General features: G+C 33.0%; 4 protein-coding genes across 7 annotated transcripts; 2 read left to right on the plus strand and 2 right to left on the minus strand.

Moving 5' to 3' along the window:
* Positions 1 to 2,823: 2,823 nt before the first annotated feature.
* On the minus strand, positions 2,824 to 14,539 carry LOC120769752 (protein TIPIN homolog). Of its 2 annotated transcripts, none has more exons than XM_040096913.1 (2): positions 13,532 to 14,539; positions 2,824 to 3,054 (listed from the first exon to the last, which is right to left on the minus strand). In XM_040096913.1, the coding sequence occupies exon 1, from the start codon at positions 14,489 to 14,491 to the stop codon at positions 13,547 to 13,549; it is 945 nt and encodes a 314-aa protein (XP_039952847.1). In that variant the 5' UTR covers positions 14,492 to 14,539; the 3' UTR covers positions 2,824 to 3,054; positions 13,532 to 13,546. The 2 variants fall into 2 exon arrangements, with proteins under 2 accessions (XP_039952847.1, XP_039952848.1); XM_040096914.1 differs by lacking the exon at positions 2,824 to 3,054 and adding an exon at positions 9,878 to 9,998 and having other exon boundaries at positions 13,532 to 14,538.
* LOC120769751 (sorting nexin-29) lies at positions 4,440 to 9,941 on the minus strand. Its single transcript, XM_040096912.1, has 4 exons — positions 9,882 to 9,941; positions 6,443 to 6,657; positions 5,999 to 6,385; positions 4,440 to 5,936 (listed from the first exon to the last, which is right to left on the minus strand). Exons 3-4 carry the CDS (start codon positions 6,309 to 6,311, stop codon positions 4,591 to 4,593), a joined length of 1,659 nt encoding a protein of 552 aa, XP_039952846.1. The 5' UTR covers positions 6,312 to 6,385; positions 6,443 to 6,657; positions 9,882 to 9,941; the 3' UTR covers positions 4,440 to 4,590.
* LOC120769750 (protein SERAC1) lies at positions 7,094 to 13,361 on the plus strand. Of its 3 annotated transcripts, XM_040096911.1 has the most exons (6): positions 9,199 to 9,252; positions 9,494 to 9,779; positions 10,285 to 10,453; positions 10,603 to 11,662; positions 11,726 to 11,996; positions 12,058 to 13,361. In XM_040096911.1, exons 3-6 carry the CDS (start codon positions 10,418 to 10,420, stop codon positions 12,893 to 12,895), a joined length of 2,205 nt encoding a protein of 734 aa, XP_039952845.1. In that variant the 5' UTR covers positions 9,199 to 9,252; positions 9,494 to 9,779; positions 10,285 to 10,417; the 3' UTR covers positions 12,896 to 13,361. The 3 variants fall into 3 exon arrangements, with proteins under 3 accessions (XP_039952843.1, XP_039952845.1, XP_039952844.1); XM_040096909.1 differs by lacking the exons at positions 9,199 to 9,252; positions 9,494 to 9,779 and adding an exon at positions 7,094 to 7,912; XM_040096910.1 differs by lacking the exons at positions 9,199 to 9,252; positions 9,494 to 9,779 and adding an exon at positions 9,983 to 10,071.
* A 341-nt stretch (positions 14,540 to 14,880) lies between the features above and the next one.
* LOC120768645 (protein male-specific lethal-1) lies at positions 14,881 to 19,088 on the plus strand. Its single transcript, XM_040095414.1, has 2 exons — positions 14,881 to 16,382; positions 16,445 to 19,088. Exons 1-2 carry the CDS (start codon positions 15,357 to 15,359, stop codon positions 17,447 to 17,449), a joined length of 2,031 nt encoding a protein of 676 aa, XP_039951348.1. The 5' UTR covers positions 14,881 to 15,356; the 3' UTR covers positions 17,450 to 19,088.
* The last annotated feature ends 172 nt before the right edge of the window (positions 19,089 to 19,260 follow it).

A 19,260-nucleotide genomic window follows, 5' to 3' on the forward strand; every position in this document is an offset into this window, starting at 1 on the left:
AAAACAGGCTATTTAAAATTAGTATAAAAATTTATTACTTGGAAGTGGCTTAAGATGTATTTTTTACATTACATATGTACATACATATATTTACTCCAAAATATTTAAACTTTTCTAAAGAATTGGCATATATAATATTTAATTTTTATTATATATTTATGCATACATAGTATATGCAAAATATTAATACAATATTCTAACGGTTTACGGCAGTCTATTCTTCTATTACTTTACATAATCTGCTTTCATTTCAATATTATGACGATTTTGTGTCGAAAAAAACACAATCGGATCCTAAACACAAATGTACATATAAAACCCACTTGAAGCAAAATTAATATTTTCGACGATTATGTAATTTTTGAAATATGTAGATGTATAGAAAATTTAAATATGTAAAGACACCGGCTTAAATGTATACCTACATACATACATATGTATGTTTAAATTTAGAGTACAGAAAACAAGTATATTCTATGAATAAAAAAACTAATTAGAAGTAACAAAAAGCACAAATTTGTTTTCGTACAACTCTGTATGCAAAAACAAAAAATAAAAATAAAGAAATGTAAATAAATATAAATAGAGATATTTTTTAGGTTTAATTGTTCCGTATGAATATTTATTATTAAAATAAGTTCAATATCCTATTATAAAAGCATGTATTGCGTTAAAAACTTTATTTGTTATAAAAAAAACATGAAATATATATATTTAAAAAATGAAAACACAAATATTTAAAAAATGAAAACACAAATATTTAAAAATTTTCAAATAAAATATTCCACTTCAAATGCAATTACCTAAAAGAGAAAGCATAACGTCACGCAGATCTGCGCATGTGTGACGGCGTGGTGGCATTTTTCACATTTAATATGGTCGCCAATATTATAAACATTGCTGTAAACGCATGTAACTAATGATCTGCGTAAAATATATTATATAGATCTTTATATGTATACGCAGATTGCGCTAAACAATAATTTATGTATATATAATATATATGTATAATTTAACTTTGCTTTTTATTTACTATTTATAAAAATTAATGAAAAATATATAATTATAGTTAAAAAGTATACATAAGAGCGAAATTTTACACTTAAAACTTTTAAATCAAGCAAAACAAAATTAAAATAGAAACTAATTAAAGCAAGTCTAAAGAATGTAAAGAAAAAGAGCATGGCAATGAAGAACTTAGCGCAAAATAAAGTTGATTGTAATGATATTTAATAGCTTTTAACAAATTCTGTAAACAAATAGTTCACAGAAAAACTTACAAAAATTGTAAAACGATTCGCGCGGTGGCAAAGTCAAGAGAGCATGTGGTCTTTAGTTGGCTGCGTCTGAAGAGAGAATTATTAAGAAGGAAACAATTTACACACATACAAATTTACATATATAAAATTAAAGTTTAATGCAAAAAGGCTACGTTTTTAGTAAGAATTTTGTAATTTTGCAGATTTATTTGATTCTAACAAGTATTAATTAGAAGAGCATTTTAAATAAATTTTTTTTTATTCAGATAAAGTATATATTTTTGGTTACATCAGAGAAAAAAAAATCAATTAATTAAAAAAAAAAACTAATAATTCTTTTTACTATTTCTCAAAATTTTTAAATTTTTTACGTAAAAAAATATTTGGTATAAAATTATTTTTTATTATTTCCCAAAATTAAATTTTTTACGTAAAAAATATTTGGTAAAAAATAATTATTTTTTGAAAATTAAAAAAAAAAATTAACGTAAAAAATAGTTGGTTAAAGTTATTAGTTTTTACTATTTTCCAAATTGTTAATTTTGCGAAAAACATGTATTTTTAGCGTAAAATACATATGTACATATGTGTGATAACATCAATTAATAAAAAAATATACTTTATGTCATTTTTTGCTATTTCCCAAATTGTTAAATTTTTTACGCAAAAAAAATATTTAGTATAAAAAATTATTATTTTTTACTATTAAATTTGCGAAAAATATGTATTTTTTGTGTAAAAAATAGTGAAAAAATCAATAAATTAAAAAATACATACATATGTATGTACATACATATATTATGTACATATATAAAATAATTATTTTATGCTAATTCTCGAATTGTTAAATTTTTTACGTAAAAAAATTTCGTATGCAATTATATTTTTACCATTTCCCAAAAGTTAACTTTTTTCGTGTAAGAAAAATATTTGATATGAAATAATTATTTTTATATTTTCCAAAAATTTATTACTTAAAAAATATTTGTTATAAAATAAATTATTTTATAAATTTTATAATCAATTATTTTATAATTAATTCAAATTAATAAATAATTATTTTATAAATTTTATTTTATAATTATTTTATAAATTTTATAAATAATTATTTTATAAATATCCAAGTTAGAGAAAAATATGAATTTTTAACTTAAAATGTCTGAAAAATCACCTAATTAAACATTTAATTAATAAAATTGTTTTTTTAACAAATTTTGAATAATTCCAAAATAGTTAAATTATTTACGTAAACCGTATTTGATGTAAAATAATTATTTTATATATTTCCGAAATTAAAGAAAAATATGTATGTATTTTTAACTTAAAATATCTGAAAAAAATCAATTCATTAAAAAAATTATTTGATACAAATTTGTTTTTTAACAAATTTTTAATATTTCAAAATTGATAAATTTTACGTAACAAGTATTTGGTATAAAATTTTACGTAAAAATATTTTTTATACAGTAATTATTTTTCTTATACAACTTCCAAAATTATTAAATTTTTAAGTAAAAAAAATAATTGGTGCAAAATTTCCAAATATTTGGTATAATTTATTTTTTTTCTAGTTTTGGAATTTATTTAATTTTTACGCAAACAAAACAATGTTATTTAATTGAAAAAAGTTGATAAAATATGTGGATGGCAAATAATTGTAAATCTTTTGTAAAAAAATATAAAGCATATTGTACCATATTAGGGTTAACTCTGAATTCTCTCAATTTTCGTAGAACCACACGCATGCGCAAACTATATTTCGCCCACTTCCACTCTGACCAACGCTCAAAAAACGCTGCAATGCAAAATTATTAAAATCAAAACAATGAAATACCGCTAAGTAACATGCAAAATGTATATGTTAAATTCTAACTGAACAACTACAAAAATATATAGCCCTTAGTACATAATTTAATTAAATAAAAAGAAAGAAACCTATTGAAGCTAAAAACAATTGCGTTTTGCTAGAAAATACACAAATTCGCAAGCAGCGTCTATACATACAAACATACTTATGTACGTATGTAAAGATGCTTGAATGTCAATTTTTTCTAACACTGCACGCCACCAACTATCCAACCACTACAATATACTAGCAAAAAAATATAAAACAGTTTTCTTCGTTTGAAGCGTTAAACAATTAGTTTTAGCATAGTGCTTACAAAATATATATACACATACACAAATGCATATTGAACTATGTAGTTTATCTAACGTTTATTAATATTATTATAAGTAATAATTGTTTTGTTGTTTTTATACATAAAATAAGCATATACGTGCACATACATATGTATGTTAATATGTACATACATAAAACTGTAAGCATGTACTTCCCCTACGTTTGTTCGCCACTTAATTTATACACAAATTTAGTTATATATAATTTTTCCAATAACTAAATTCTTCAGTTAATTAACTGTGCGCGTCTGATTTTACAACAAAAATTGGCTGCATTATATAAAAACCGTTTGAACTCCTGTTGTATGTGCTGTACTGCAAGTTATTTTGAAAATCTTATATTTATTTATATACTTTTCTTCATTTTACCACACATACATGCATTTTAATTGTTGCTGCAAATTATTTGTAGATTATATTTTCGCAATAAATTGGTTTACAACCTATTTTGTATAAGTATAAGTGAAATCGTCCTGTTTTATTTGGTGCAACTTTAGAAATTTTGCATGTGGTGAGATTTATGTGTTTAATGTTGTGTGTATATACCTATATATGTATGTACATATATTGCAAATTTATCGTTTTCAATGCTGGGAATATTAAGGGGGACAGAGATTTGGATTTTTAACCACCCAAGTTTGTCAGTTCGGCAATAGTCTACAAAAAAAATTTGAAGTATATTAAGTTTGCCACGACTTTTGTACTAAGTTAAGTTGTCGGGCCCCCTATAAAGTGTATACAATAAATAAATATTCAGAATAACGAGCTGAGATGTTTGAGCCACGTCCGTCTGTCGTTTAGTTTTTGAGCTATCGATTTGAAATTTTGCACATGAAGAGGTTTAAACAATATTTACTCACTATTCCCAACTTTCACCGTAGATATGCTATAGAAAAGCATACTAAAATCTTTTTCGAAAATATATAACATACAGATTTTTTTAATAATACTATAAATTTATTAAATATAGTTATAATATATGTACATATGTATGTTTAGAACATGGAACAAAAAAATGGAAAAAAAAATTAACAGCAAACTATTGACAGTGGTAAAAAAAAAATAAAGAAGTTCTTCGAACAAGCACTTTCAAGTGAATAACAATGTAATACTATTAAACGAAAAACGTATGAAACAACAGACAATCCTGTTACCGTTCGCGCAGAAAGGGAAATATTCTTTGCAATTCCGCCTTCGACTTGCAAGCCTCGACTTGTGGTAAAATTTCCACCACATTCAACAAATAAATTTGCAATTGCTGACGACGTTCCTCCACAAAGGCCAAGTTCATATTGCCAAAATGCTTTTTCGGTGGAAATTCAACCGAAGACACGGTCGGATGAGTATTTAATAGTGATTTATGTAGTTTGTGGAAGTCACGATAGCGACGCAATAATGACCAGTGCTCCAAATTTTGACGCATGGTTATGTGTATCTCGTAGGCATAGTAGGATGTGCCATGTTTTGTCTTTTTCAATTCGGCCGTTGGAATGGTTATGAGAAAATTAGTAGCCAAGGAGGCGGTGGGATCAATGGCTAGTCCATTGAAGTTTTGTGTCAAACGTCTTACAAGCTGACGATTATCACGCGTCAGTTGTGCAACGCGCGTCTCTAATAACGTGCAGCGTTCCTCCATTTCACGTAATTTCTCTTCCATAGCTGCATGATTAACGGTGCAATTGGCAGACGATGACTTGCTATATTGCGATGATGTGTCACTCCTGTCTTCATCGTCTTGCGCACTCACTGCGTTTACGGATTGTTTATCATCGTTGCAATTATGCTGTATGCTGGCGGTGTTAGCTGTTGTCAATGAGTGCTGCTCACTTTGTGCGACCACTGATGGAAAAATGTCGGGTAAGGGCTCTTTAAGAAATGCTAACTCCGGTTCTATGGGATCTGGCGGTGTAGTCTCAATTTCTTCCTGCGCTGGTAGTTCTACCATAGCTTGAAATGTATCCACACGCTCTTTTTCGGCTGCCACTTTAGTGACTTCTTGAATGACCTTCAATAAATCTTCTGTGGAACTGGCAGTTGAAATAGGCCTTTCCACTGGTTGTGTTCTGCGCTTATTTTTGCCGACGGCAGCAGGAACCGGTGTAGGTGCATATATAACGGGTTCCTCTTTATTCGGTTGAAGTGGTGTTATGCGCGTAGGTGCATTCAACTCAGTAGAATTAACGGTCAAAGCAAAGAGAACATCTTTTAGGGAACCAATAATTTGTGGCAATTCTTTGCTGGCATTGGCGTCTAACAAAAGCGACCATTGCGTATAATAACGGTGCAAGTGGTCTTCCTCTGCCAGCCATGTGAGTAAGTATCGCTGCAGTGAGTTTTCGTTTAATGTAGCACGTATAAATGCCTTGCCCAGACCACATTTCGTCCTGACATGATTGAGTTGTGTGTAACGTTCGCGTTCGTGTGGAGTCAAGTGAATTTGACAAAAATCCCAAAATGTAGTGTCACCATTGCTATCACTGATGCCCAAGCTATTGCCTTTGGGCAAAAATTTTACATTAATATATATTTTTTAATATCACTTAAAATACTCCCCTCACCTGTTACAATCTCATGCATATTTTGAAACAAATTGACCGCTGTTAACGTAACCACTGAATGTTTTTGTTTTAAACCGTATGTAAATGTGTCTTCTAATGCTTCACACAACTCGGCCACACTATCATCCTTTTCCGTGGCCAATTCCTTTTTGCCACTAAATTTTTGTTTACACTTTTCTGCACTCTGCTGGAGACGTTTAAAAATATCCTCTCTACGCTGCCAAAAAGTGCTTCCTCCAAAAGAGGCACTTGCCACATTAAGCTTTGTTGGTGGGATGGAAGAACTCTCGCCATGACTCATCGAATCTGGCATATTAAGTCACTAACTAAAAGCCTAGCTTGTATCACGCGAATAGCTAAATTAGGCTTGGTTGTTGTTGTTTACCCCTATTTTGAAATAGAATTTCGATTTTGTAATCAACAAATCTTTGCTTGAACTCTCACCTTTGTGTTGATGTTGATAATGTTTATATGCACTAATAAGTACCCGCCAAAAAATAGAACGTAGCGAAACGAGTTTGTATGTGAAAAAATGTTGTTGGATGTAGAAATAAAAAGAAAAAATGTTTTTGTTTTGTGGGCTAGCACAAATTCTCTTTATGGCTGTTTTCGCCACAATCATTTGACGTATTCAACAGCTGATCGAGCAGAATTCCAGACTATAGGGTGATCAAGAGACATAATTTGTTATAAATCTCCAAAAGGTATCAAGCCAAAGGAGTTATATTTCATTATATTCAAATCTCTCAAAATGTGTATTAAGCGTTTTTTAAAATCAATAACGAGTCATAAACACAGTTCTCTTTACTGAACAAAAGAAAATAATTTTTTTTTATGAAACATACTTTGTCTTACAAAGCCACCCTCTACCTACGTGTTGAAAAAATTGTTGTCTGCTGTACAGTATAATAATAATAACAAACTTACAAAAATAAATGCTACAAACGTCAGAGAATGTCCAATTGAAAACAAATTAAACGATAATAACAAACATGGGAAAAGGCGAGAAAACAAAAATCCAACAACCACAATAACAACACATTTGTCATTCGGCCAAAATTTTGTATTTCTAGCTGGCGAGTCTCGCACGGCGATTCATTCAACAACAGAAATTTGAAGTGATAAGTTAAGTGAGGAAATAAAAATTCGCCCCAACAAAGACACTACTAAATATTTATCAAGAAGTTCAACAACTTAAGACTTTTAAAACAATAAAAATGGATTAAATATTTTATAAAAATGGAAGTGAAAATAGAGTGAAATCCAAACTAATTGGAGGTTTCGAATCTAATAAAGTCACAAAAGCAACTAGAACTTCCTCGAAGATACTTTTATGCGTTAGTGATAGCGTAAATCAGTTAACTTTATAAGGCACTTATTTTATAAACTGTTGCATAAAAAGTGTGTCAAAGGTGTGTGCTAATAGCGGGCTGGTGACTTCAGATTCCCTAGACTTGATATTTTTAAAACAATTACAAACATTATTCAAAGGGAATAGAGTAAACGAATTAAGTGAAAAACAGCGAAGCTGACGTGTTTAGCATTCCTCTACTGCGCACGTCGCGCCTCTACCACACCTAAGGTGTCATCGTCCCAACTAGTGTACACCAAATTGAACTAAACAGATATAAATACGTATGTACATATATACATATAGTATTGAAAATCAGGCGATTTTTACGCTCGCACTAGTGAATATCTAGTTTGTCATCATTACATTGAAGTTTGGTTAAGCAAAAGACCACCATCATAAGAAAATATTTAATTACTTCTGTAAAATAAATTAGTGAAAATACAAACATTTTTATAAAGAAACTTTGCTGAACATATAATGTCTAAAGTTACGTTAGGTGGTTTTACAAATACATTGAGACGTTACCCAAAGACTTTGGGTGGAATTGGAATCCTCACAACGTAAGTGAACATTAAAAACGTTAGCTTTAAATATATAGTTAAGCTTTTTACAAATATAAGTATTTAATAGTTAAAAAATATAAATCGTGAAAAAACAGATTAGTAAATCATAGATTAACAGTTTCTACTAAATTAATGTAATTTCTATCTCTAAGTTTATTCCAATATTTGTTAACATACATATTTAATGACTTACTAATATTTATATTATGTCGACAGACGGTAAATGTAGTATTTTGTAATATATACATACATATGTATGTATGTATGTTATTATATGAGTTTAATTGAAAAAAACACATCGTTGCGATTAATCATCAAAAGATCACCCGATAGTTTGACGTATTGTATGTGTAGGCCCAGAAAAGACACACCGCGCTATATAAAAGCAAGTAAATAATAAGTATGTATGTGTTTAGTTGTTTACATTGGCAAAATTAAAAACAAGTTTAAGGGGCTCGGCAGACAACAAAATACATACTATATGTAAAAATTTGCAGTTGTTTTTGTTTCTACTGTACTTGTAAAAACACACCCACTTTTCGCTTTAGAAGAAACTTAATTTGTAATAGATAAGTGGCGAGTAAAAAAATATTGTTGTGTTCATAAACATCTAAATATCTTACATATAGAACTTTATTTTTAAAATTTTTTAGTCAAAAACATATAAGATTGTTAGATCTTAACACAAACAACAGCAGCAAATCATTTCCGTGCTATTGGCGCCTTAAAACATTCTACATAGATATTTACATAAACCACATTGAAATATCTCGCTCTCTCTATTCCACTTTTATAGTGGCTACTTTTATCGTATGATCTGACACGATAGCAGATATATTTTTAATATCGTGTATATACTATACTAGATTTATTAACAAGAATGTGTGAAATCAACTACAGATATATGCGTATTAGCTCATGCAGTAACTATTTGCATGTAAAAATAACCAAGTGATTGCTACATTGTCTAATCACAGAACTTTGGTAGTTGCATTCACTTTTATTACGTCAAATCTATGTTGTTATAGTTCTTATTTGTAAATGCACCGGCGTAATTTGTAAATGTAAACAAAATTGTTTACGTCCAATTGGAAAATGCAATGAAGATAAAAACCGAAAAGCCTTGACAGTACATAAGTGACAACACCGCAAATGTAAACAAAAACAAACTATTAATGAGCCTGAAACAACTATTTTATTTAATATCCAATGGCGTATTAAAAAAATAATTGTTTTTATGTATTTGTAACTTGCTAAACAGATTTAACAAGTTAAAAGTTGTTAAAAGTACTATTTATACATGTACATATGTTTGTGTTTGCCTGTGTTACTTTATTGTTAACCTTTAACTGGTGACAAGCGGTCTCACAGGCCGAGCGGAGTGGGTGAACATCATTTCACCCCCTGATTTTAATTCCTACATAGATTTTATTAGAAAGTTTGTAATAGCGAGCCTATTGAGTAGTTTTATTTTATCATTTTATATATTCATTTCATGGTTTAAAGACTGCAGCAAGCTATCGTCTTAGGCCGCTTGTCACCATTTAAATTACACAAAAACCATGTCTCCAGTTAAAGGTTAAGAAAACTATTTCTTCACGTCAGCAACTGGTGGAAAAACGATCGAAGAACAGATGAGTATAGACCAACGAATTAAAATAACAAAACAAACGTGCATAATCACGCGATTTTGTTGAAATGAGACAAAAATTAAAGCGAAACCGACCAAACAAAGTTGTTTTGGCTTAGTTAACGCGCCGTGGCCATGACGCGGCTACTTTGGGTTGGTTGGTTTTATCATTGCATGAAAGCACGTTTGAGGAAGGCTCACGTTCGTATTTTGTGCATGTATATATTTACATAGGTATGTTAATTGCCGAATTTAAAAAACAAGTGCAAATATAAAATAATAACAACTATAGGAATTGGGAAATTTGCCAAAATTTAAAAATACAAAACAACTTACGTATAAAAAATGATAAGCACATTTAGTAGTGTTAAGTGGCTGCATAGTATAAATCTCAGGAGGTTAAATGTGTTGACTAACTTTATAGATTTAACAAATTCTCACGTGTGGCGCAATCTAGAAAGACACATAGGAAAGAATAAAACACAATACAGATGATTATAATAAAAGCGCCAACAGTTAGTATATGGTACATGCATATAAAGATGATTTATACAGATAGCAAGTTTTATTCATAGAACTATTAGGACTAATTATTGTGTTATCAGTTACTAATTATTTATTATTAATACTAGTGAGATAATATTGTATTATTATTTTTATTCAAAGTGTTAGATTATTAAAATATAGTTAAAAACCTCCACGTCAAAGAAAATTTCTCTATTTGATATGTTGTTTTCAGTTGTGGCTTAATTTTGTTTGAAAAACAAAGGATTCGAAAGTATTTATCGAAATGGGTGGATACAGCACCATCAGATACTGATAAAAAGCGTCCAGATTACATATATATTAAATACCATATTTATAAGGAGTCAATGCGAAAATTGAAACAAAAGGAAGAGGATGAAAAGGTATATACATATTAAAAAGTGGAAGAATGTTGTTGTTGACTATTGCATATATAGTTGAAAACTATTCAAATTTTCTTATAAACAAATATTTAATACAATATCTTGTAAAAGTCATCAGAATGATATTTTAATGTAATCGTTAATTTTAGAAATGGATCAGTATCATAATTAACCCTATTGGCAAGTGGTGGAAAGCCGTTAAACATTCAGTAGCCTGGCGTTTGCTGAATATCGCACAAACAGGTTCACAACATGAACGTCTCAAGGCCGTTCGACAATTGGCCTGCATCGATCACTTAAAGGACTGGGACTTTCGACATTTGGCACAAATTTGCGATGCACGCACCGCCATCTCTTTGGCACGTTCTGGCGCCGATTCACGTTGGTTCGTGCCGGTTCATATGCGTGGCTGCATTAAGAATCCCAAACTCGTGCTTGCCGACTTCCATGATATGCTAGCGCGTTTACGTCCAAATTCTTGCGTTGATAACTTTTTCAACAAATACTTTCCACAACAGTATCCACACGAAGGCATCGATGAATTTTTTACACAGGATCAAGCTAACGCGTTATCTGTACAGGACACGGACATGCTAAAAGAAATTATCGCATTCCTACATCATATAACCAAGGATGAAGCGGTTGCGAAGCAAATAATCAACGAGGGTGGTCTGACACATCTTATGGAGTTGCGTAAAATTTTTGCCGACGATAATGAAACCCTCTCGACACTCTGTAAGGTGTTGGCGAATATGTCGCTTGTTGAAGATAGTGTGGAGCATTTCTTCGCGTCTGGTTGGATTGGCGGATTGGCAGAATGGATGAAATGTCCCGATTTACGTTTGCAAGTGATATCGGCCAAAACGATGGCTAATCTGGATCATGATGATCCCAATCATGTGCAATATCCACCCAATGTCTATCCATTGCATCCACGTTTGCGCACGCGCGCCAAGCCCAAAGCTGATATCGTTTTCATACACGGACTGTTGGGCGGTGTTTTCATCACATGGCGCCAAAAAGACCGAAATCCCACCGAATTGGGTTTATATGGCAAGAATGCCTTTTACACAAGCGAAACTGATGATGTGTTCTTGGTTGGCGAGCAAAGACGTGGCAATGGTAAGCTGTTCAAAAATGGAAATGGAATTAACGCCAGTAATGTTAGCAACGTTAGTTCAAATAATAGCTTAAAGGAGCAAGCAACAGGTTTGTGATTTTTATTGAAATGTGTCAATATGCAATATGTAATATGAATGTTTGTTGATACAGATCCAATACTGAAAGCAGCTAAAAAGGAGAAAAACAAAACTTTGGAAATTAGCGACACGGCGACTATGGAACTTGTGGAAGCACTGCAGAGCACGGCCGAGCTTGAGTCCGATTGGGAGGTAGTACATCCAGATGTACCACTGAAGGCGGGCGAAGGTTGTTGTGGTGAATTTAGTGTTCCTGGCAATGAATGGCAAAATCAAGATAACTGTGAAGATTACACCAACTGTTGGCCAATGGAGTGGCTGCCAGATGATTATCCAAATACAAGGTAGCCAAACATGATTATTTCTTGTATTATAATAGCTAATGTGCTTTTTTGTTTATTTCAGAATCATTGGTATAGACTACACCTCTGCGGTCACAGAGTGGTCAGCTAATTTCACAAAGTATTGCCCGTGCGAAAAAGGCCAAGGACAAATAGATGTACGCGCTACATCATTATTGGAACGCCTGTCCAAATCAGATGTTGGCAATGATCGACCGGTCGTTTGGATTGGTCATTCCATGGGTGGCATACTCACCAAATTAATGCTTATGAAAGCCGTCGATGACCCCGATCCGAAAGTTAATCAAATAGCGAATAGCACATCCTCCATCCTCTTCCTGGGCACACCCCATCGTGGCTCATCTATTGCCAAATGGAAGCAACACATGCAAGTGATACTCTCCCCATCCATTGAGGTAAAAGAAATGGAAGAAGGAGCACCGAAATTACTTGCAATGCACAATCGTTTTATGGCATGTTTACATACATGCTTCCGTAATGTTAAGGTTGTCACTATCGCCGAAGGCGCACCAACAATGTTGACTTCCTTCAAATTCCCATTGCGCATCGTAACTGAGGATTCAGCGCGCCTTGACTACGGTGACTTTTACGTGCTAAAAGATGATCATCTTAGTCTGTCGAAACCGATTTTCCGTCAGTCATTCCTCTATCAACGTGTGCTTAAGGTGATCGAAGACTCGGTAAATAGAGACGAAAGCCCAACTGAAAAGGTGGAACTACCAGGCACAAAATTCAAAATAGAACCCATCAAAACACCAGCGGAAAAATCGACAGATGCTGGAAGCAGTTTATTGGATAAAGTGCGCAGCATTTTCTCGGCAGTTCCGCAAATCTCCATCAATATACCGAATGCGCATTGTGAACAGTCAAGACGTGATTAAAACTAGTAAAATGAGTGTTTTGTGCTAATATTTTTGCCATAAGGCAGACACCTGGGCTATGAAATGTAAATTTTGAGCTAAACCACTAAGTATTTTATAAACCTCATATAGCTGAAGTAATGTAGTAATAATAATGACGCTTTTGGCACCCATCTCATTGTAACACTCATCTCACCACGAATTTTTATACTTAAACTCATTAATATTGTTTATCGGAATTATTATTTTCATACGCACATGTTTTATAGGCTTGACAAAACAAAATTATGTTATTTATATTTATAGATTTAGAATGTAAGTTTGTACTTGAGCCTTTGGCTAAATACAAAATGCATACATATGTTTTTTAAATACCAGTGAGAATAATTCTCTAGGAACTTATCGAATCCGTGATAGTAAAGATAAGTACATACGCAATTTCGCTCAAATAAAGCAATGAAGAAGCTTGTGAACATACATATGTAAATGTTTTATTTAAGGGACACATAAAAAATATTTTTTTTGTGATATAAAAGCGAAAGAACGTAATATTCGAATGACCCGAATTTGTTGAAAGAAGTATTTAAAAACTACAGCTTGTTTATAAAATACAAGATTTCCATTCAAATTATAGTAAAAATAAACATTTAAACTTACAATTACTTCGAAACGTTATGCCTCCTCTGGTATGGTCTTTGTTAGATCTACAGTTACGTTTGCCTGTTGTGCTAAACGTTCTTTTTTCGCTTTCAACCTCTCCAATGCTATACGACGATTTTCTGCTATACGCGCCATTTGCTCTGCTGTTAATTTGGGAGCAGGAGATGCCGGTTGTGACGGTGGTAGTGGACGCGCTAGGTCGCCATCATTTAATTTATGGCCTGGGTGGCCGCTGTTGGTATATGGTGTAGACATGACTGCATTACCGCGATTAAATGATGGTGTGTGTAAAGTACTGGTACTAGCGCCTGTAAACGTCGCGTCCATTCTATCAGCACCACCACTACTGTAGTGTGCAGGCGTACGCGGCGCTATTTTTGATATGGCAATTTGTTCACCCAATAATGCATCGAACTCGTCAAAGGGTTCATCTGCTGCTGCATCTGCATCACCATCCTCCTCTTCGTCATGTGCTTTGTCACCAATGTTTTTCAAGTTTTCCAACATACCCAGACGATAACGTGACATATGTACTTGAAGAGATTTCTTCTTGCCAATACGTTCGATATTTGTTAAGACATCGTCGAATTTGTAATTTGGATACATCCGATGTGCCCAATGTGTCATACGACGCATCACCTCATCTAGGTCACGTTTTTCATGTCCTTTTCCTTTGAAACTAATATCCTTGAAATATTCTTCTATTGTATGTATGCCGCGCGGTCCCGTCAAAGTATCCAGAGATAATTTTGGTCTCGGATTTCGCACTGTTCGCTTCTTTGGCTCAACTTTAATACCCGGCTGCGCTTCACCCGAGTTACCACCAGCTTCACCTTCTTCGCCAAAAAGATCTTCTCCACCCATGCCATTTTGCTCATTTTCTTCATCGCTTGGTAATTCATGTAAATTTCCGTTAAGTAAATCTTCGACTACATTATCTTCATATACTGAAACCATATTTATGTTTATTTGCTTATAACAAGTTAAATTTAATACAAAATATTCACATAAGTTATAAATGTATAAACTTTAGAAATTGCGCCAAAAACAACAAACGGCAGTGGTAGCTTTTAATGACAGATAAAACTCACCACTTCATACTCTTTTAATAGTGTGACTCGTATTATTTAAAATCGAGAAAAATTGTTTTTTTTTTTTGTTAATGTTGACTATTATTCTATAATAAGCAAATATTTCGATATTTGGAATGTAAAAATTTAACATATTTCTCTGATTAAATTAAATAAACAACTCTGAAACTAATAAATTTTCTTCTTATTGGCAAGCCAATTGGTTAGTAAGGCAGTACTGCCAACCTATGTAGCATGCATGCGCAGCCGGTGGTGGACAAAAGCGTGATGCCAAAAATAAAAATAAACGTCGTTCTGCTGTGTAAAATTTTCTTGTCCGATTTCAAATTATAAATAAACGGAGAGAACCAATTCAAATTCGTATAGTAAAAAGTTGTAAAGGTACCTGGATCAAGTTTACATCGGAAATTAATAAAATTCTTAGTCGGGCAATTGTATTTCAACGTTAAATTGTCGAATTAATTTAAGCAACGAAGCTATAAAATAGGAATTTTCGCACTATGTTGAAAAGGTGGGCGAAATTACGCATTTCGTTTTAGCTTAATGGTGGATTCGAGAAAAAGAAACAAGCACAAAAAGAAATTGGCAAAATTGTGAAAACAAATATTCGTTCAACGCGTGGTGTTATGAAGAAACAGGCAAAGATAGTAAGCGATAATTCAATTGTAAAACATCAAAAACTTAAACGGGTATCGTATGAATAAATAAAATTTGGTAGAGTGGCAGTCAAAATGGAAAATAAGTGTAACAAAACTCCAAATGCCAACAATAAATATATGGATCATGTTTACTGTCACCCAACGGAAAGCAAGAACTACATTAGAGCTAATAACAATGCGGGGGGTGGTGGCGGCGCTGCATCAGTGGCAAATGCGGATTACTTGGCGCTTATAAAAGAAAACAAGCAACTACGCGCTATGTTGATACTCCATTTGGACTTAATACAAGCGCAAAGTGATCAACTTCAAGTTAAGGACAAACAACTTGCAGCTCAAAATGAGGAAATTGATGGATTGCGTTCAAAGAATCAGCAGCTTGAGACGCAAGTCCAGGAGTTACAAAAACAACTACAACGTCATATAAAACGAACGGCGAATTCGCCACCACCATTGGCAAAAATACAACGCAAAGCAGAGCCAGTGCTAGCAAGTCGTATGTCTCCTGTACCAACGGCAACAGTGGCAGCTCCTGGGGGACAAAATATTATTGGCGAGTGCAATGGTAAACTTATAAGTAAAATTATATTGCATCGTGTTAGTCTGCCTGATCATAGCCCGAATTCGACCACAACCGGTACTTCAGACACTACATCCGAGGCGGATGACAGTGCAGCTAGCAAGACACAAGCGGAACAAGATGAAAATGACGATTATGCAGAAGAAGAAGATGATGGTGACATGGAGGAAGCCGGCGAAACTACCGGTAATACCACCGAGGATAGTAATGATGTGGTTTCGGTACATTCCAAGCCCCTTGAACAGCAAATAATGTCGCCTATACATGTCACGCGTGGTGCTAAACCTATCCGACAATTAACCACACCTGTAACAACAGTTCCGGCTACAACAAATGCTTCGATGCCTGTAGTACCATCTTTGGTCCCCACCATTACAACGACAACAACCACAACCCAAGTATGTGTTACGCCACCAACACCAAGTCGGGGCAAACAAATGCCACTAATGTTGTGGCATGCACCAGATCTGCAATCTGATGAATCTGCAAGTTGTGAATCACTTGGTGAACTCTCTGATCAGGTATGTATTTGCCCTCAAACTTAAATTTTATAATTTTATTTATTGCAAGTTTTTTATTTCAGCGATCTATGGTTGCATCGCCAGCTTCACCGAAAATTGAAAATCAGTCAAAGAAAGCAAAGAACATCACAACTCATTCGCTTCGCAGCAGTACACACTTACAAACTCAACTACGGCAAAACAAATCTCGTCGTTGTGCTTACATATCAACGGACCAGATGTATTGCACGCGTGCGTGGGAGGACGAGGAGATTGTGGCCGATGGCTACGAATTTATGAAGGAAGAAGTTGAAGCACTACACGCTGATGCACCCATGTTAGAGATACCCAAATGGACAGAACACGAACTTACGGTATCCTATTGCATTGAGGGAACCGAAAATTTATCCGACGAGGCATTCCTTAAACGTCATGAAAAATTAGAACTAGCGGAGAAGCGGCGGAAAAAATGGGATGTACAGCAAATACGTGAACAGCGACGCATAGAAAAATTGAAGCGACGTCACTGCAAGGACGAAATCCAAATACCACCCGATCAACAACCATTATTGAGTTTTTATCCACAACCGGATGCGATACAAACCATTTGCTTTACTAATGACCTACCTGTGCAGGCCTTTGGTGAGCTGGTACCAAAATTAAGTGCACTAAATGATTTTGACTTGCCATGGTTAGATGCACTAAATAGTACACGCACACCAGGATCTTCAGCGACAGGCTCGATTGTCACATTGGCACATAGTCAAGCCGGCTCAAATCTTTCCTCAACGCAGGGGCAACAACAGTTATTAAACTCGACTTTTGTTTTTGTAAAAAAGCGCAAACGTCAACAAAGCGGTACAACTGGCGGCACAGGAGGCGCACAAACGACACGGCAGCGCGGTGCATTACGCAGGGCAGCGGCTATAACAACGACGCCAGCTGCGGCGACAGTGATGCCAGAACAAACTGTGATAGCACAAGCAGCCATGACGGAAACTGCGTTAGCAACGGCTTCGTCAACATTGCCTAATCGTAATTTGTCGACTGTAACAAATGAGAAAGTCAGCGAGGGACCGTCAAAGTAGTTAAACTTCATCGCCGCTTTTAACAGCGTCTATATTTATATGTTTGAAAAATTTCGAAGCTACTTGCGGAACTCATGTTGGTCTGAGAAAAGTTAAAATTAATTTCAACTTGAATTGTGGTGCCACGCCATGCATTGTTAATTTAATTTGTTTATTTTTGTTATGAAGCCTGGTATATTTCTTCTTTTACTACAATATCAACACATATATACAAATTGTATATACGAATTTATAATTTAATATGTTCATATTTTTGAACTTCATACAAAAAAACCACTAATATAGGATACTAAGTGGAGAGCCACCTACTAGTTTTGAGATTTTTGAAACTAAAAATGAATCCTCTGAGCCTAAGAACTGTACCAGTTTTAATGGACGTTGCGTTTAGAAGCTTACGGTTTGTAAATATTTTCGGTTTATATATAAAGAAATTATATAGCAGATTTATTTAGCACGTCTTGACAACGTTATATTTTTTTGTGTAGGTCTTAATAGCTAACACAAAATTTTAAAAGGTATAATGTAATTTAGTGATAGCTTCAAAAGTAAAAAGTAGCTACTATAGAAAATTCAAATATACGATATACATACACATGAAACGAACTTGAAGAAATGTAGCGTGAGATTTTTGAGCTTAAAACACAAATAACTGTGGTCCAAAAGTAGCTTAAAATTTTTTTTAGTATAATATTGGATAAGGCAAGATATGGCGAGAGAACCAAATTAGTGCCGAATAACTTGTATTTATGTGTGCGTACAATGTGTAGAGCGTGACAGTGGTTTAGAACGCCACTAAATTTTTAATTTATTTAACTTGAATTGTGTTATAAAAAACAATATTTTTTCTTTTCTTGGTTTTGTGAAAAAAATAATGAAGAAATCATTAAATGAGCATTATTCAATTGGATTTATTTTACAAATAATATCAATTACATATTTTATATACATACATATATACTTTGTAGTGTTCGTACTGAATTGATAATAAATCTTCGACCATAAACGAAGAATAGTTGAGAAAAATTTTAGGAACACATTTAATTTATTATTTTACAAGTTTAATTTTGTGGACAAATTGCAAAAAAATGCATTCTAATGCAATATAATCAATCTAACACATACAAATGAAGCTAAATTCTATTATATGTATGTTTATAATACGTTTTTACTATAAATTAATTTGGCAATAAAGCGTATGCAGTGAAAAGCCTGTTAGTGTGTAAGCATGATATAAAATAATTAGTTGCTTTAAAACTTTACATTTAATTTTACGAACGATTAACGAGACCAAAAAAATTACAAAAAGTGCATTTTCGTAGGCGAAATTTAGAAAGATAGCAGTCAAATTAGTGTAAATATTATAGTATATAAATTATGTAAGTGGTGTGAATAACAGACTTAAAGTTATAATAATAATTTCTATTCGCAATGAACTCAATTCGCTCCAGCGTGTGTGCTTTTATTTTTTCAAATTCTGTTGTTGCACACCAAAAATATCATCTTATTTATACTTGTTTGTTAACTATTACGAATTTGAAGTGTACACATAAATTTATTTATTTTCTTGTGTTTAATAGATGTAAAGAATGTACGAGTAAAATTAAAAGTAATTGAATTATGTGTTTACACATGGAAAGCACGTTGTGGTACTTTTATTAAATAGAAAAAACTAGAATGCACCGAAACTCTAATACCCTTCATAGAGTACTTCTTATAGCTTAAAAGAATATATAGAAATCTTTATCTTGAAAATGGTCAATCATTTTATATCAGCTATATGATATAGTGATCCGATTGGAACATTGGTCCGT

This window comes from Bactrocera tryoni, chromosome 2 (assembly GCF_016617805.1).
Source record: "Bactrocera tryoni isolate S06 chromosome 2, CSIRO_BtryS06_freeze2, whole genome shotgun sequence".
NCBI lineage: Eukaryota > Metazoa > Arthropoda > Insecta > Diptera > Tephritidae > Bactrocera > Bactrocera tryoni.

Bases quoted from the DNA above. Each gene is read 5' to 3' on its own strand.
- LOC120769751 (XM_040096912.1), bottom strand. From the start codon at position 6,311: ATGCCAGATTCGATGAGTCATGGCGAGAGTTCTTCCATCCCACCAACA. The intron at 5,937-5,998 runs GTGAGGGGAGTA...TTTTGCCCAAAG, and splicing joins TATGCATGAGATTGTAACAG to GCAATAGCTTGGGCATCAGT.
- LOC120769750 (XM_040096909.1), top strand. From the start codon at position 7,830: ATGTCTAAAGTTACGTTAGGTGGTTTTACAAATACATTGAGACGTTAC. The intron at 7,913-10,284 runs GTAAGTGAACAT...TGTTGTTTTCAG, and splicing joins GGAATTGGAATCCTCACAAC to TTGTGGCTTAATTTTGTTTG. The intron at 11,997-12,057 runs GTAGCCAAACAT...TGTTTATTTCAG, and splicing joins GATGATTATCCAAATACAAG to AATCATTGGTATAGACTACA.
- LOC120769752 (XM_040096913.1), bottom strand. From the start codon at position 14,491: ATGGTTTCAGTATATGAAGATAATGTAGTCGAAGATTTACTTAACGGA.
- LOC120768645 (XM_040095414.1), top strand. From the start codon at position 15,357: ATGGAAAATAAGTGTAACAAAACTCCAAATGCCAACAATAAATATATG. The intron at 16,383-16,444 runs GTATGTATTTGC...TTTTTATTTCAG, and splicing joins TTGGTGAACTCTCTGATCAG to CGATCTATGGTTGCATCGCC.